This window comes from Rhinolophus ferrumequinum, chromosome 5, assembly GCF_004115265.2.
Source record: "Rhinolophus ferrumequinum isolate MPI-CBG mRhiFer1 chromosome 5, mRhiFer1_v1.p, whole genome shotgun sequence".
Taxonomy (NCBI): domain Eukaryota; kingdom Metazoa; phylum Chordata; class Mammalia; order Chiroptera; family Rhinolophidae; genus Rhinolophus; species Rhinolophus ferrumequinum.
Window position 1 is genome coordinate 58,728,480 of NC_046288.1, and position 17,581 is coordinate 58,746,060.

The 17,581-nt window shown below is 41.0% G+C and overlaps 1 protein-coding gene across 5 annotated transcripts in view; it reads left to right on the forward strand.

Moving 5' to 3' along the window:
• Positions 1-12,046: 12,046 nt before the first annotated feature.
• SEC24B (SEC24 homolog B, COPII coat complex component) overlaps positions 12,047-17,581 on the forward strand; it is an 83,465-nt gene continuing 77,930 nt past the window's right edge. For 4 of the 5 annotated variants that reach the window (XM_033106352.1, XM_033106353.1, XM_033106354.1 and 1 more), the window contains exon 1: positions 12,047-12,237. In XM_033106352.1, the coding sequence (XP_032962243.1) occupies positions 12,117-12,237 (121 nt within the window). In that variant the 5' untranslated portion in view covers positions 12,047-12,116. Of the gene's footprint in view, positions 12,238-16,190; positions 16,238-17,581 lie in introns of all 5 variants that reach the window. The other variant, XM_033106356.1, reaches the window with a different exon arrangement.

Genomic DNA, 17,581 nt, shown 5'->3' on the forward strand with positions numbered 1-17,581 from the left:
AAAACAATCAAATTAAAAAAAAAAATGGGCAGAGGGAGGTCCAAGGTGGCAGAGTAGATAAATGTTGTGCTTGCCTCATCCTGTGAACACATAAAATTATGGCTAAATTATAGAACAATCAACCTGGAGAACTATCTGAAGTCTGGCTGAACAGATGTTTTACAACTAAGGACACAAAGAAGCCAGATCGAGACTGTTAGGAGGGGCGGAGACGTGAAATGGCGAGGCCCCAAACCTCCGTGTAACAGATAAAAATTGGAAGAGATAGCTCAGCCACAGATTTTCCCAATGGAGGAGCAAGGGACACTAGCGCCCCACACCAGGATCCCTAGCCCAGAGTACTGGTGTCAAGAAGAGGAGCACTCACAACTTCTGGCTGTGAAAAACCGTGAGGATTCTGACTAGCTGGGTGGGGCAGAAGGCTGCAGGAAACCCAGACATCCTCCTAAAGGGCCCCATAGGCACTCACCTTGGGCTTCGGCAGATGGACAGTGACTCTAGGGGTGTCGAAGACGTGTGGGAAGCAACTGAGTTGTGTAATTTCAGGGTGAGGACTGGAGGGACAGTTTCCATTTTCCCTATGTGGGGTCCTTCTCCTATGCAGCCAGCAGGTGGACGCCATCTTTCCTGTGTTGAGCCCGCCCCCACAGGCTAAATCTGAATCTGATTGGCCTGGTGAGCTCCACTGCTCCACCCTGCTGACTCACTGAGATCCTGCCTTACCCAATTTCCCTACTGCCAGAGGCTTTATCAGCAGCTGAACCATATAGGGGCCTGTAATTGGCAGCAGGCCTCAGAATGTTCTGGCTTTTTGTGGAGCTATCCCAGACATGGTACTGGTAGCAGCAGTTCTCAGTTCAAAGCGTGGCCGCTTCTACGTGTCCCCAGGTACAGCACAGGCAGCTGGATCTGTGAACTGTGGATCACTTTGTAACCTCTACCAGGTACTCCCCGGCCAGTCGTAGGCAGTGGCTGACCTGGGCCTGCACTGAAGCCCCTCCCAAGAGACTCAAGGAGCAACATACTTGGAGGATAGCTTCAGACCATAGCAGAGCACCATGCAATCAGCCCCACAAGCAGCACACGCAAAGAGCATTCTCAACAGGCACCAGAGTCTCCTGGAGCCCCTTGCACAACAGTCCATAAACTGTAGACATGGCCAAACCCTGCAGCCAGCCAGCCTGAGGGTCAATACCACCCACTGACATGCCAACAGCAATCAAGGTTCAACTATAACAGAAGGACACACACACCCACACAAAGGACACTCCTGGAACAGCTGGCTTAGGTGACCAGGGAGACTGTGCCACTGGGCCCCACAGGACCCATACTACATAAGGCCACCTGGCAAGACCAGGAGACATAGCAGCCCTACATAATACATACAAACAAACACAAAGAGGCAGTCAAAATGAAAAAACAAAGAAATACGTCACAAATGAAAGAACAGGAGAAAACTCCAGAAAAAGAGCTAAACAAAATGGAGGCAAGCAACCTACCAGATACAGAGTTCAAAACAATGGTTATAAGGATGTTCAAGCATAGTAGCATGAATGGATCTGGAGTATATTGTACTGAGTGGAGTATGTCAGACAGTGAAAGACAGATGCAATATGATTTTGCTTATATTTGTAATCTAAAGAACAAAATAAACAAAACAGAAACAGACTCATCTGGTTGCCAGATGGGAGGGGGATTGAGGGGGTGTGTGAAAAGGGGAAGGGATTAAGAAACACAAATTAGTTGTTATAAAGTAGTCATGGGGATGTCAATAATATTGTAATAACTACGTATGGTGTCAGAAGGGTACTGCATCTGGGTAACAGATGGGAGGAGGGTTGGGGGTCCAGGTGAAAAAGGTGAAGGGATTAAGAAGTACAAATTGGTAGTTACAAAATAATCATGGGGATGTAAAGTAAAGCATAGGGAATATAGTCAATAATATGGTAATAACTATGTATAGTGCCTGTGGGTACTAGACTAGTCAAAGGAATGACTTCTTAAATTATATAAATGTCTAACCATATGTTGTACACCTAAAATTAATATAAAATAAATTGAATGTCAACTGTAACTGAAAAATTAAAAAGGGGGGAAAGGTGAAGGGTAATCAGAGGTCCAAATCTCCAGGTATAAAACAGATAAGTCATGGGGATGTAATGTACAGCATGGGGAATACATTAGTCAGTAATATTGTGATAGCACAGTACGGTGTTAAACGGTTGCTGGACTTATCATGGTGATCACTTCTTTAGGTATATAAACGTTTAATAACTATTGTGTATACCTGAAACTAATATAATATTGTGTGTTTACTATACTTTTAATAAAAATCTTTTTTAAAAAATGGGCAGATGTCATGAACAGACACTTTACTCAAGGAGACATACAGATGGAAAAAATATATAAAAAGATGCTCAACCTCACTAGCGATTAGGAAAATGCAAATGAAAACCACAATGAAGTATCACCCCACACCTGTTAGGATGGCTATTATCAACAAAACAAGAAATGACCGAAATTGGAGAGGATTTGGAGAAAAGGGAACCCTCATACCGTGTTTCCCCGAAAATAAGACCTAACTGGAAAATAAGCCCTAGCATGATTTTTCAGGATGACATCACCTGAACACAAGCCCTAATGCAGTTTTTGGAGCAAAAATTAATATAAGACCCAGTCTTATTTTTGGGGAGACACAGTACATTGCAGGTGGGAATGTAAATTGGTACAGCCACAAGGAAAGCAGTATGGAGGTTTCTCAAAATATTAAGAATAGAATTACCATGTGACTCAGCAATCCTTGTTCTGGGTATCTGCCCCCCCAAATTTGAAAACACTTGTTCATAAAGATATACGTACCCCTATGTTCGTTGCAGCATTATTCGCAATAGTCAAGACATGGAAACAACCTAAGTGTACGTCAACAGATGATTGAATAAAGAAGATGTGGTACATATACACAATGGAATGCTACTCAGCCACAAGAAAGAATGAAATACTGTCATTTGTGACAACACGGATGAATCTTGAGAGTAAAATCTTAAGTGAAATAAGTCAGGTGGAAAAGGACAAGAACCATATGATTTCACCCATCTGTGGGATATAAAACAGAAAGAAACAAATGAACAAACAAACAAACTCATAGACACAGACAACAGTATGGTTGTTTCCAATGGGGAAAGAGGTGAGGGGAGGAAAAAGAAGGTAAAGGGGGTCAAATATATGGTAATTGAAGGAGACTAGACTCTGAGTGGTTAGCACACAATGCAACATACAGATGATGTATTAGAGAATTGTACACCTGAAACTTATATAAAAATGCTATTAACCAATGTTACCCCAGTAAATTTAAATTAAAAAAATAAGTAAAAATGCAAATAAAAAACAAAGATAGAGACAAATTTTGCTAAATAATAAAGATCTTTAGTATAAATTTTCTTAAAGATGTGATATAGAAGTTGTTCACAGAAAATATAAAATCTAAAACTTCCTACAATACCTCTATATCTTTCCTCTCTCCAAAGTTCCCTACTCATGACAACTAAAATTCTCCTCTTCCTCTTTTTATCCCTAATCCCTACATGTTGTTCTCTCAGTTTTTCTTCTACTTTTTTCACTACTTTCTTCCCACATGGTGTACAAGTGAGAAGCCATCAACTCTTGTGTCACTGCCCCTCAGCTGTAGTAAAGAACAGCTACAGGCCTCCCTACACTACTTCTCCTCTAGAATGTATGTTTTTCTCTCACTGAATATTGTTTTCAAGATAAATTTTATCATAGAGAATTTCTGGGGAATAACTTTCCCCACTTTGTTATATTTAAAAGGAGAAAATCTCATAGGAGAAATTCCTGTTTAAAATCACCCTGTCCCATATTAGGTCTCCTGTAGCTCCAGCCCTATAATATAGGGCTAGAGTATAATAAGAACTTGTTTTAGCCTATTATATAGCAACTGGGTACAGGAATCCATGTGATATATCTACTTTTCATTAGGAAGAAGAAAGTTATCACAAGAAAAAAATTCTGTCTGAACGAGATTTTAAACCAAAAATAATCTACTTTGATCCTTAAATAAAATATAGAGGAAAGGAAGGACTCCACAGGAAAGATATGTTATTAGTTTGCTAGGGCTGCTACAACCAAATACCACAGAAGGGGTGGCTTAAACAATAGAAATTAATTTTCTGTTATGGAGGCTAGAAGTCCAAGATCAAAGTTTCAGCAGGTTTCGTTTCTTCATATGCCTCTCTCCTTGGTCTGCAGATGGCTGCCTTCTGACTGTGTCCTCATATCGTCTTCCCTCTGTGCACACATATCTGTGCCCCAATCTCTTCTTATAAGGACACCAGCCATTTTAGATTAGGGTCCACTTATACGACCTCATTTGACCTTAGTTACCTCTTTAAAGGCACTATCTCCCAATATAGTCAATTTTGAAATATTAGGAGTTAGGACTGCCACATACTCGTATGAAGGGACACAATTGAGCCCATAACAGAGATTTAAGTTATATTGGAATTATAGTTGGATATACCTTTAAGGCATGGGTGTCCAAACTGCGGCCCGCAGGCCAACTGCAGCCCGTGATCCATTTTTTTTTATTGGCCTGCAGCAAATTCCAAAAATATATTTAGTTTACTTAAATAAACCAGGTGAGGCAATACGTACTTCACTTCGAGTGAGTGGCCCGGCTGTTTGTGTATTTTACCGCGTATGGCCCTTGGTGAAAAATGTTGAAAAAAGTTTGGACACCCCTGCTTTAAGGACTAAGGATAGTCCTAAAAGGTTTTGTAATTACTGAAAATATTGAACTAAATAAAATCCAAATGGCAAATTGAACGACGGGGTATGGAATCTGGAGTTGGGAGAAAGTTTAGAGTACAGGGAGTTAAACATTCTTCCTAACGTGAGGATATTTTTTCCAGGATCCCCAACTTCCTCTACTTTAACATAGCTCATGTATCAAAATTTATTCATTTGTCTTTGTTTTGCCATCTGAAGCAACATACTTATCATTCTTCAGAAGACAGCTTTCAAATATTTTAAAAAGTCTATCATTTTCCCATGATCTTATCTGTGGTAGTCCAATTCTTTGACTTTTTTTAATAGGACAAGCCATTTAAACATCTTGCCATCACAGTGGTTTTTAAAAAGTGTCTGAATTAGTATGTGCAACAAATTTTTTTTTGATCTGGCTTATTTTTGAAAAAAGAATTGTGTTTTGCACATTGATTTTTCCATGTAATTAAAGTTTATCCTCAACTAGTAAAAAAATTAACTCAATCTTCAGTAATACACAAACACCCCTTCTTATGTTTTAACTTCTGTAGTTTCATAAGTAAATGTAAATCAGCCGTCTGGTGCAACAGCGTGTCAATTTTCCCTTCTTCCAGCAGATGGCACTGCAGATTGTACACAGAAAGTTTATTTAGTCCAGGTGAGTGCTTCCCAGCGGTTTCATGTCATAGCACAGCTAGAAAATAAGACTATTTTTGTGGAATAAATAAACAAGGGTGTGGCAGCCAAAGAAGACTAGCCTACGGGTCACCTAAAGCCACCTCTGGCTGTCCCAAGGTATGAGGAGGACTGATATTTTGGCACATCTTTTACTGCACTACCACCCATAACATGCCCTGGTATGTTGGTTGGGAAGTTCTGATCTAGGTCATCTTCTTATTAATTTGGAACCTGTACTAAGTTTATGTTTTTAAAATTTATCTATAAATATTAATCCCAACATTTATGTTAGTGAGAGAACAGTGAGTATTTTGAAGGTATTTTGAGTAAAAAGAATTTGACGATGACAAAATTAGAGATTTTAAAATGGGAACTCATGATAATGAAAAATACAGTGAATTAGGACTAACCGTTTGAAGGTAGGAACAATTCTGAAGGGCAAAGGATGAATTACGCCATTGAGAAAATGCCGTTTGCTATGGACTAAACTGTTCCCCCGCAATTCTGATGTTGAAGCCCTAAACCTCTATCTGACTGTATTGGAGATAGAACCTTCAAGGAGGTGATTAAGGTTATGAGGTCATAAGGGTGGAGCCCTGATCTGATAGAAGTGGCATCCTTATAAGAAAAGGCACTAGAGAATCTCTCCCTGCCATGTGAAGTCATAGTGAGAAAGCGGAAGTCTGCAAGTCAGGACAGCTCTCACCAGAACCCAAGCATGCTGGCACCCTGATCTTGGACTTCCAGTATCCAGAACTGTGGCAAATAAATGTCTGTTGGTTAAGCCACCCAGTCTATAGTATTTTGTTTATGGCAGCATGAGTTAGTACACCATTTTTCTACAACAAACAATAATCAGTAAGAGGAAAAGTAATTCACAAAATAGAAACACTGTTGAATGTGTGTCAAGGTATCAGTATCAATATCCAGCTCCTATTTACCCATTAGGAGGTGGTTCAATATCTTAACGACCTCAGAAAATACTGCTGCTGTAGAAAGCCAGGGAATTGCCAGGCCCATATTAGTCTGTATCACATTAACTTGACTGGTAACCAGTTTGAGGAATACACTACAGCTCCTAAGAGGTTGGGAAGGAACATTTCTTTCTCAATGGACTTTCACCTGTAAATAAAAAGATGCCCTTGGGAACCTTGCTAATCAGAGTGTGGTGCATGGACCAGACCAGCAGCATCACCTGGAAACTTGTTGGAAATGCAGAATCTCGGGTCTTCCCATACCTACCAAATCAGAATCTGCATTTTAACAAGATCTTCAAGTGACTCACATTTACATTAAAGTTTGAAAGGCACCACTTTACAACTTATAGAGGCAGAAAATAAAAAAGAGTAAGCTTGGTTTTAAAGCTGCAAAGTACTGGCTCACCTTTCTGTTTGGTGGAAATGCAGATGTGGCCTAGGAGGGTAACCTCTTCCACTGACTCTGGACTTGTGAATATTGGGACTCCTAAACAATGGAGCTTTGAGAACCTAACCTGTAAAAGTTTCATATGTGAAAGTTTCAAAGTTTGTATATACCTGCTGTCTTCTGAAACAGAGTGCAGAGCATAATTTAGTTTTTCTTTGTAATTGACAGCCAAAGCTATAAATATCTGTATATATACAGTGATGTCCTAAAGAGCTTACAAATTATATAATAGGTGCTCAGTAAATGAGTATTTCCTTCATTCAACTGCCTTCAGAATAACAGGCTAGAAATTCTTAGATGGCAGGCACTTGTGGGATGTTTATCATATTACCAGCAGAATATACAGGGTTGTTCAACTTAACTATCTCAGATTGCTGTGCATTTTCAGTTTTTCCATTTTCCCAATTACCTTGTCATTTTTGTACTTATTCTGCCAACTAATGGTGATTGTGGCTCTCAATGTGTCTATTACCAACAGCATTTCCTTCCCCTGCCTTGTGATTTATTTCTAACCTGCTGTAGGCTGGATAAATGGATAACTACAGAAATCACAGTATGTTTAAAATAGCCAAATATTCTAAGTGAGAACTTGAGAGAATGTCCTTTAAGTGGTTATGGCTCTGTGGTAATTATTTGCCTAATAATCCCATCCTTTTTTTTTTTTCTTTTAGGATCTTAGTTGTGTCATAGACAGTTGATATTTAAATTGACATCAGCATCAGTAATCAAATAATATAAATGTCAGTGAAATTATTTCTTCCCATCATTATGACTCGTGGACCTCAACTTAGACTGCCATTATGAAATACAAAAATTCACAAGAAGAAAAAAATATATAGCAAATTTGTGGGGGGAAAAAATCAAGAAATCCAAATATAAGAAAGTCAGTAGGAATATACACGTAAAAGATCCTGCATGGGATCTTTGGGGACAAATTATATCTTCTTCATCTTTGAATCCCTAACACCAGTCCAACTAAAAATGCAATATATAAATATAACATAAAAAGGAGAAGGAAGAAAATTATTTCTTTTCATTGGGAGAGGGACTAAGAGGGAATGCCACTAAAAGACAAAAGGTGTTGTACAAAGGTCAAATGTGACTTAAAAACTAGATAATTAAAAAACTGGCTGAGGAAGATGGGGAGCAAGGTTACAATAGAAAAATAAATGGACTATCATTTTCTGAATAGAGATAGGCATTCAGTCACCTAAACCTCCCACAACTTGCTATAGAGAATATGAGTCTTAAGTTGGGGGTGACCACACGTGTCACAATTTGACACTCAGAAAAATGTCCCTCCTGCAACTGTGGCAGGGTTAATTTCAGTGATAGTGAAGCAGGGCTGGTTGGGACCCTTGTAACAGAGGCCTTGCAACATCCTGGCCTCACCTTTCCTTGACCTGTAGCTTAAGGATAGATCATCCCCCTGTGGCTTGAGCTCAGAATATTCTCAGCAGTTCTCTGAGCATAATACTTTTATGCTTATTAATCACCATCTCTGTAGTCTAGCATTCTTTCCAGGTTACTACCATCATTGTCCCTGGGTTGCTGACACCACCAGAGAATCACACTGCCAGAGGGAAGGCTCCATGAAGACACCCAGAACCTTCACATAGCCTCTGGAGGAACGCCCAGATTTTTCCGTAAATACCACAAACCTGTCTGAGAACGTGAAAGCAGATTTTTCTTTTCTTTTTTTAAATTAGTTTCAGGTTAAACAAAACAATGTACCAGTCAGACATGTACACCGCTCACAAAGTGATAATCCCCTGCCCCCAATCTATTGCCCCTCTGGCATCGTACATATCTATTACAATTCCACTGACTCTATTCCCAATGCTGCACTCCACATCCTGTGACTATATATGTATTATAGTTAACATACATTATTCAGCTTCAGGTGTACAGTGCAGTGGTTAAGCATCTACACTGTCTATGAAGTGGTCTCCCTAATAAGATATGTGCCCATCTGACACCCTACAAAATCTTTATTATGTTCCCCAAACTGTCTTTCATATCCCTGTGGCAATTTTGTAGTTACCAATTTGTACTGTCTAATCCTTTCCCCTTCTCCCTCATCCCCACCCACCTCCTATCTAGCAACCATCAGTTTTCCCTCTATATCTCTAAGACTGTTTCTGTTTACTCAGTTCTTTTACTCAGCTCATTTACTCAGTTCTTTAGATTCCACACAAGTGAGATCATATGGTATTTGTCTTTCTGTCTGACTTATTTCACTTAGCATAATGTTCTCTAGGTCCATCCATATGGTTGCAAATGGTTAAGATTTCATTCTTCTTTATAGCTGAGTAACACTCCATTGTGTAAATGTACCACAGTTTCTTAATCCAGTCGTCTACCGATGGACATTTTGGTTGTTCCCATAGCGAAAAAAAGTTTTAACTAATGCAATAAACATAGGGGTGCATATATTTTTTTGAATTGGCATCTTGGATTTCTTTGGATAGATACCTAAGCGTGGAATTCCCGGGTCCTGGGTCATAAGGTAGTTCCATTTCCAGTGTTTTGAGATACCTCCATACTGATTTCCATAATGGCTGCCCCAATCTGCAAGTGAAGGCAGTTTTTGAAGGTGTTAACCTGCTGCCTTCTCAGACCACAGTGCTCTGATAATAAACATTTATCTTATGGCCCAACTCCTATGTCGGGCAGCACGAGTCCCCGGCTCACTTGGCCTCTGGTTTCAATAGCACTCTTTCCCATTGAACACAAACTTGGCCTCAGCATTTCCCTCAACGCTGCTCATCAACCAAAATTGACATAGGAACTATCACATGTGGCACTCCTGGCACTATAATCACACATCTACAAACTATCACATTTAATGATTAGCCAAAGATCGGAGAAATGCCCTGAAGGAAAGCACCATTATGTCCCACTATCATATCCCAACCATTCTGCTTAACTTTGCTATTTAAAAGCCATAGGTTTCAAATTTCTGTGCATCAGAATCACTGGAAGAGCTTGCTGTTGGGTCCCACCTCCAGTGTTCAGTCGGTCTGGGATGGGACCTGAGAATTTGCATTTCAAACACTCTGAGAATCCACCATTCTAAAGAACAGTGCAACATAGTCTAAATATGTAAAACTAAAAATCTTTTGATAAGCAAAATAGTACATCACGATTAGCATAGCTTTATGAAGAAAGATGTAAATGAACCCACTACTGTTTGTAGGGAATACAGCAAAGATTTTGGAGCTAAATAGACATTGTTTTGATCTTTGGTTCTGCTATTTATAGGGTCATGATTTTTACTAAGATTACTTGAAATCTATAAGCCTTAGTTTCCTCACTGGTAAAATGGGGATAAGAGAAAAAAAAAATTCCAGAATTATTGCGAGGACTAAATGGAAAAAAATATACCTAAAGTGACTAGACCAGTGACTGGTACATGGTAAGCATTCAATCCTTCATCTTTTTCCTCCTTTTCTTCACTGACAGGAGTCATGGAATACAAAGAAATCGAGGGAAAAAACATTTTCATAAAGTTTGTAGGATCTGTCATTCAAAAGACTCTTCTAAACGTGCTAGAAAAAAATACTATGGTGAATCAGTGGACATGTGGAAACAGCTTAGGTGATAAAGATTGTGGGGAAGATCCGTTAAAGAACACGGTTCCGGTCCTCCTCTTTAGGAGTTTCTCCAAAAGAGATGGGGTTCACCTTCATTCCACACACTCTGATTACAATGGGCTTCTTACACCCAGGAGGATACATTCCAGGGGCAGAAAGCCAACTGTCCAGTTATTCCCTTATGCACATAATGGTAGGCCTTAATCCAGATTTTTTCTGAACCAGTTTTCAAAGGACTCCTGGGAAGTGTTGGGACCTGTAATTGTGTAATCTCCTTGATGAAGCAGAGCGTGACCTTGTGTCATGAAGGCTTAGGTTTCTGGGGAGAAGCTGGAAAGCCTGTGGAAAAGGGCTTGCTCTTTTTGTGTATAGGGAGCATGATGTACTGTTGAAAGTCCTAACTCAAAGAATACAAATCCAACTACTGAAATCCTTTTGTAGTTCATTTGGTGTATTTTGAAGCACCAGAGATCACTGATTCATGGCGACAACTAAAGGAAAGCTTTGCATTATTCTAGAATGATCAACACACTGTGTTTTACATAATTCAATAGACTAATCGCAACAGAAATATCATTTTGCTAGATCCTATTCTGAAGTCAATGTTTCTGAGCAATTTCATTTCTAACACAGGACAATGGTGACATACTCAAGATTCCAAGACTGAAAAACCACGTGGGTAAAATGTAGTCCAGGGCTTGCCTTCCTGTTAGCATACTAGTACAGGAAGGAGATTGCAAGATCAGTAGCTTCGATAAAGCAAGCTGAGTTCTGGCTTTGGATGTTACAGCATCTTCTGAACACCAATCAGATGGGCCAACCCTTGGCAAAAATCATGAGGAAGATAGTTTGTCTTCTAGTTTTCCTTACTCTATTTTTCCCTTCCACTTACTTAGATTTATGTCGGTGGGAAAAAAAAGTTTTGACTAATGCAATTCTTATTGAGATTCTTGTCTTTATCATAATGTTTCCTCTTCTTTTGCCCAGAATTATAATTCCGTACAGACAGGGGGCTTGAATGCCCTATTTCCTTTGGAATTAACATTAAGAGGGAAAACATTTCAAGATTCAAAACCAAAACCAAACCCAGGGTTCTTCTTCCGAGTAAGGGTGGGGGGGGTCACTCCGGTCTGGGCTCCGGATGTCACCACGCAGCCGTCGGATCCCCTATCAGCACTGCGGATACCCGGCACTGCGCGTTCCAGCCTCCGACCCGGGTGCAGCGGGCCCCATAGCCTCTTCTCCCACGGTGCTCTGTCCCTACGGTCCCGGGTGACAGTGAGGCCCACGCCCCGCCCCGCCTCGGGCATCGGTGAGCGGGCTCCCGCCTGCAGGGGGCGTGGCGGCGGCGGCGCCGGCGGCGCGAGGCCTGCGCCCACGGGAAGCTACCGGGGGTGGTCCCGCGGCTCGGGGCTCGGGGCCGGACTGGGGCAGGCCGGGTGGGCCAGGGTCCCGGTGCCTGCGGCGGCCGAGCGAGGCTCAGCGGCGCAGCGCGAGGCCCCCAGCCGCCGCCCCAGTTGCCTCCCTTCGTGACGCCGGCGCGTTCCTTCCTCTTCCTCTCGCCTCGCCAGCCCCGCCTTCCCTTCCCTCCGCCCACCTCACAGCCGCGGAGCCGCCGCCGCCGCCAGTAACTCCGTCATGTCGGCTCCCGCCGGCTCCCCTCATCCGGCCGCCAGCACCCGCATCCCGCCCAAGCTTGGCGGAGCCGCTGTCTCAGGAGCCGCGGCGGGCCCGGGCCCGGCGCCGCACCAGCAGAACGGTGAGGCGAGAGGTTGGGCGGAGCGCGGGGCCTAGGCCGGCGGGGCGGCCTGCACGACCGGATCCCCGGGGCGGGGCAGGCGGGCCGGGCCGGGGGCGTCGGGGGCCTGGGCTGCGGGGTCTGGGGGCGCCGGACCGGGGCCAGCGGGGCGCGGGGGGAGGGACGCCCTGAACAAGGGAGGGAACCGACCTAAAAAGCCGGGGCCGGGGCTGTTTACGTAATGTGACCCTAGGCCCGAAACCGCCGGGGGCAAGGAGGAGCCGGGAGCGGTATACAATCCCTCCGATCCGGCCCGGGCGCGGTGAGTTGCCTCGAGCGACCCCTGCCATGAGAGACCCGGGCGAGAGCCGAGGCCGCCGAGTGCGTGGTCTAGGGAAGGCTGGAGTGGCCGCCGAGCTGGGTGCATTGTGCCCTTTCCGACTCAGGAAAACTGCTTTGGTTTCTGCAGTCCAGCGAGCACGCTGCCTTGAAGGGAACCGAAGTTAGCGCTCAAGTTTGTAGACAAAGGGAGTAAATATGCAACCTAAGTGTAACTGTAACCCTGACCCAATTCAGCCTCGAGATCTGTCATTGCTACTGCGGCTGCTGCTCGAGGGTTTGGGGGTTTGGAATTCGCTTGTCTTCGTGTTTGAAAGGGGAGCAGGTGTCTAACGGATTTAAACGAATACCTTTAGATTGGATGTTTTTCCCCCCCACCTTCACTTTCAGAAAGAGAAAAACGTGCCAGAGTTGGCCCTGCTTTGAGGGCAGGCTTTCATACAGGCAGCAGCCAATGCAACGTGAAAGCCGCTTGGCTTTGAGTATGCGGGAGTTTCGGGTGAAAAATGATCATCTCTAGGATATCCATTCTCTAATCTTGAGATGTGGAATGTTCGTGGATGGGGCCGAGGAAGGGGGAGACTCTCTTTATAGAATTGATAATATTTCAGAAGAGAACCCTCGAAAGTCATCAACTGAAAAGTTTAGAAAGATGTCTGTCCTGTGTTTCTAAGAGAACAAAACTACACTAGTACTCTTAAAACAATTGTCGGGCTGACCTATTTTATCCAAGTTGTCAGTGAAAATTCACTGGGCTTTATGAATCAGTTCAGCCAACATCTAATTTTTACCACTGATGGCTTTTCTCTTTTTTTTTTCTTTTGTCAAATTCTTTTTTTTTTAATTTATTGGGGTGACAATGGTTAGTAAAATTACATAGATTTCAAGTGTACAATTCTGTAATACATCATTTGTGTATCACATTGTATGCTCACCACCCAGGGTCAGTTCTCCTTCTATCACCATGTATTTGACCCCCTTTACCCTCTTCTTCCATCTCCCCTTCCCTTCTGCTAACCACTAAACTGTGTCTATGGTTTTTTGGTTCTTTGTCTTGTTCCTTTGTTGCTTTCAGTTTTATATCCCACATAGGAGTGAAATCATATGGTTGTCGATTTTTTCTGTCTGACTTATTTTGCTTAGTATAATAATTTCAAGATCCAACAACTGATGCTTTTCAAACATGAAGTTTATCGTTTATCCCGAGAATCAGAGGTTGAATTTTTTTTCTAAGTCAAAAGTGATGGCTTAGCCTTAATATCCTTTGGATCAGCCATACTTGTCAGTATTGCATGCTTTAGTTCCATTAGTTGTCGTTTAATGGGTTTGAATGTGAACAGTGTGTTAGGTTTGTTTCTTACTCCTGTCCTGAACATAAACCTATAGATAATTGTGAGCATTTTTTCTTCTTGTAACAAATTCTTGTTTTTGTTTTGTTTTTAAAATAGCTTTGTGTATGAAGGAACTGGAACACGATAATTTAAGAAGCAATCCTAAGCCTTTCAGAATATTGTAAACCCAAGTGGTCCAAGGATCGTGTCTTTTCTTGATTTTCTGAATATGCGTTATTGTCTTAGTGAACACGTTTTAAAGTGGCAAATATTTATCTTAGCCTTACAGATATTGTGAATGTTCAAGGAATGCCAGGATATCAGTTGTAATCAGGATGTTAAATCTGTAAGAACCAATTAATATATGTAGAAGCCAAACATAGGTGATGCTTGATTTCTAATATTTATAATCTTTCCTTTCCTTTCAGATAATCAGTTCATTTCAACATTTTTGCCTGTTTACCAGTTGGGTACTCAAGATCACCCCAGTAGATACGACAGAGTCCTTTCTCCTAAATTGACGTATTTTTTTGGTGACATTCGAGCTGGGTTTGATCTTGAGGGATTTGATAGGTAGGGGTAGGAGGGCAATGTACTCTCCATGAAGTTTACATTATGAACAAAAGGAAGTATGAAAGTGCAAGGCATATTTAGCAACGAAGCAGTCAAGAGGCAAAAAAGGGTGTTGGGTGGTAGGGAAAACCCAAGGCATTGGAGCTGAAAGGAATACTTATAAGGGCCCAGGTTGCAAAAAGCCCTTACATGTCATGCTAAGGAAATTAAGTAAAGAATTAGGGTCAGTTTGGTTTTTGTTGTTGTTGTAGAAGGAAGTAGTTTAAGCAGAAAAATAATAAGATCAAATCTGTTTTTGTTTTGTTTACTAATCTTAGGAAAAAAAGTTTTTGCTACATGGTGTTGTCATCTATAGATAAGTATTAAGCAGTCATTTGTGTTTGTGGTTTATTTTTTTGCTCTACATAAACTAATTTGCCTTTCAGTATATCTCTGTAGAATTCCAGACATGGTGAAAAAGAAATAGGTCAAAAGTATGAAACATAGAAAACAGAATTGTAAAACTGGAATGGTACCTACTGATCACTTAGTTCACTGGTTATCAAACTTTTCTAAAAACAGATTTATTTTCCCACAGGAAATTGTGTATAGAGCCCCGATTGAGAAAGCAATAAAAAGCAGAGCTGTGGTTAAAATAGAGGTGGAGGTCCAGGGGTTTTTGCACTGCAGTCTGAAAAACACCTAGTCTACTTCCCTAATTTTACAGATGAACTTATGATCCAGAAAGGTTGGTGGGTGTTTTTCACCAATTCCTGTATAAGCTTCATGAGGGTAGCAGTTTTGTCTGTCTCTTGTTCACTGCTATATATTCAGGGCCCGGAACAAATTATAGGTATTCATTAAACATTTGTTAAAGGAAGTCTAATTCAGTCTTCCTAATCCCAAGTTCAGACCTATCAGCGGACCATAAGAATTTTCTTTTTAAACACTTTTAGAAACTTTGACATTGGAAAGTGTAGGGAATAGATAGGCAGAAAACTGAGACTTCATTATAACTTTAACTTGTGTTTTAGTTTTAAAACAAGTTAACATGCTTTCCCCCACTTATTTGAAGATAGAAGTTGACTTTTTTGAATCTGTAACGTGTTTCTCTTAAACGTCCTTCCTTGGAGTTGTAGTGCTATACTTTAGTTTTTTATTGAGCAGAATATGGGCTTTTATTTGTATTTCCATATGAAGTATTAGATGAATATTTTTCAAGTTTGACTTTTGAGAGTCCTTCCAAAAGTGAATCCTCAAACAAGGGAAGATTGAGTGAAACAATATCCTGGTAATGATAGTGTTAACTCCAAAATTTCTCCTAATTGACTTGAATTGAAAGGGGTCTTAAAAATTTTTTTTTTTGTGGGGGAGACACCCAGATTTAACAATAAACCACGGCTTTTTAATTCTACTTTTAGGAAGCCATTGGTGCTTATTTCCAAATGAAGATGTATTTTCTTCCTTCCATATTCCTTTTCCAAGAATGGTGATCACTGACAGCGTTATCATTTTAATTGTCAACAATGTGAGAAAGATGAGATAGTAATGGGAATTATTGGAATTCATTATGGAAGAGATAAATAAACATCCCATTCACTTAACAATACTACCTGGTCAGTTATAGGAAACCCGTAACTTTGAGAGCACATGCAAAATTTAAAATGATACACATCTCCCTAGTGTGTGTGAAGTAAGTTCCTTTTGATCAGAGTGGCACCTGTGTCTCAAGTTTCTCGTCTTCCTTTATAGCAGCCAGAGCATCAGGTCCTGTCTTGAAGATATTGCCATGGTATTATGTAAGTCTGAATACATAATTTCCTTCTAAGTTGATTAATAGATACCTCAAGAGTCTTAAAAAATATTCACTCCCCTATGTAAACAAATGTCTTTCATCTAGGTTTAATTTTTATTTTGTGTTGTTATACACATTGCTTTAGTTATTTGGAGTGTCCTTTCATTTCTACCCACTCCCTCCCCTTCGGGTTTCTGAGATTGTATCTGTAATAATTTTTGTAAACCATATTCATTGCCACTGATCCAAGTATTTCAGTTAACTTTATCTTTCTAATCCATCTGTAAACCCTGAAGTGTGAGAGCCTAAAGTCATTGGAATAGAACAGATTTCGAGCCAATCTTCAATGGACTTTCCTAGAAATGAGAGCATCTTCACACTCAGCACTGGGTTTAGAGCAGATCATGTTATATACAGCCTCAAGGAAGCCACTGTTTGCAGTAGGCTAAGCATACTCAGAAATGTCAGAAGGTAGGGGCTAGTGAAAAGGCTGTAGGCTTTGATACAGCCTGAGGTTTTGTGGAGAAAATCATTTAACATCTCTGAGCTTCAGGGGATAATAATACCTTCCTTGTAGGATTGTTGGGAGAATTACATTAAATAAGGTACTATTTTTAACTCTTTTGCCGCCAGGTTCGTTTATATCCAAATGAATATATCTAAAATTTTTATGCATAAAAATAATGTCATTTATATACAAAGCAGCTTAAATTGTTTTTATTAAATGCATAAAATAGTCAAAATATCAACTTTTTGGTTTTTGTGGATTTCTGATACATTTTGGGGAAAAAAACTTGAAATCAACGCAGCGAAAGAGTTAAAGGACCTGGTGCTTAGCAAAATGAGGTGCTTAGCAAATGAGTGCCCTTTCATTCGGTTTCATTCAGAACACCAGAATATAAATTCTTCGTATGGTAGGAACCATGTGAGTTTTCCTCATCATATTCCCAGTGGCAGCATGCAGTAGGCTCTCAATTGAAAAGTGAACTTGGATTCCTATTATTACTTTTTAAGATTGGCCACTGAAAGGATCTGTGTATGGCCAGCTCTCCCTATCCCTTTCTTGTATTGAAAGCTCAATGACTATTTTAGTCTTTTGTTATTTTCTTAATGTTGTCCAGCTCTCTGTCCTTCCGACTAATCCAACTCTTGGGAGGTTTCCTTTAATAGGCCATCTACCTCAGCTAGCTTGCTGGCTTGCTAGCAGATGGATTTAATAGGGTTCAAGTTTTCTAAAATTGTGTGCGGAAAGCTGCTTATACTAGTGACTGAGCAAAAGCAGAATGAAGTAGGGAGGGGAGAGGGAGTAGTGAAATGCCTTGCCTAGGCGGCAGCCAAGTCTTAACTT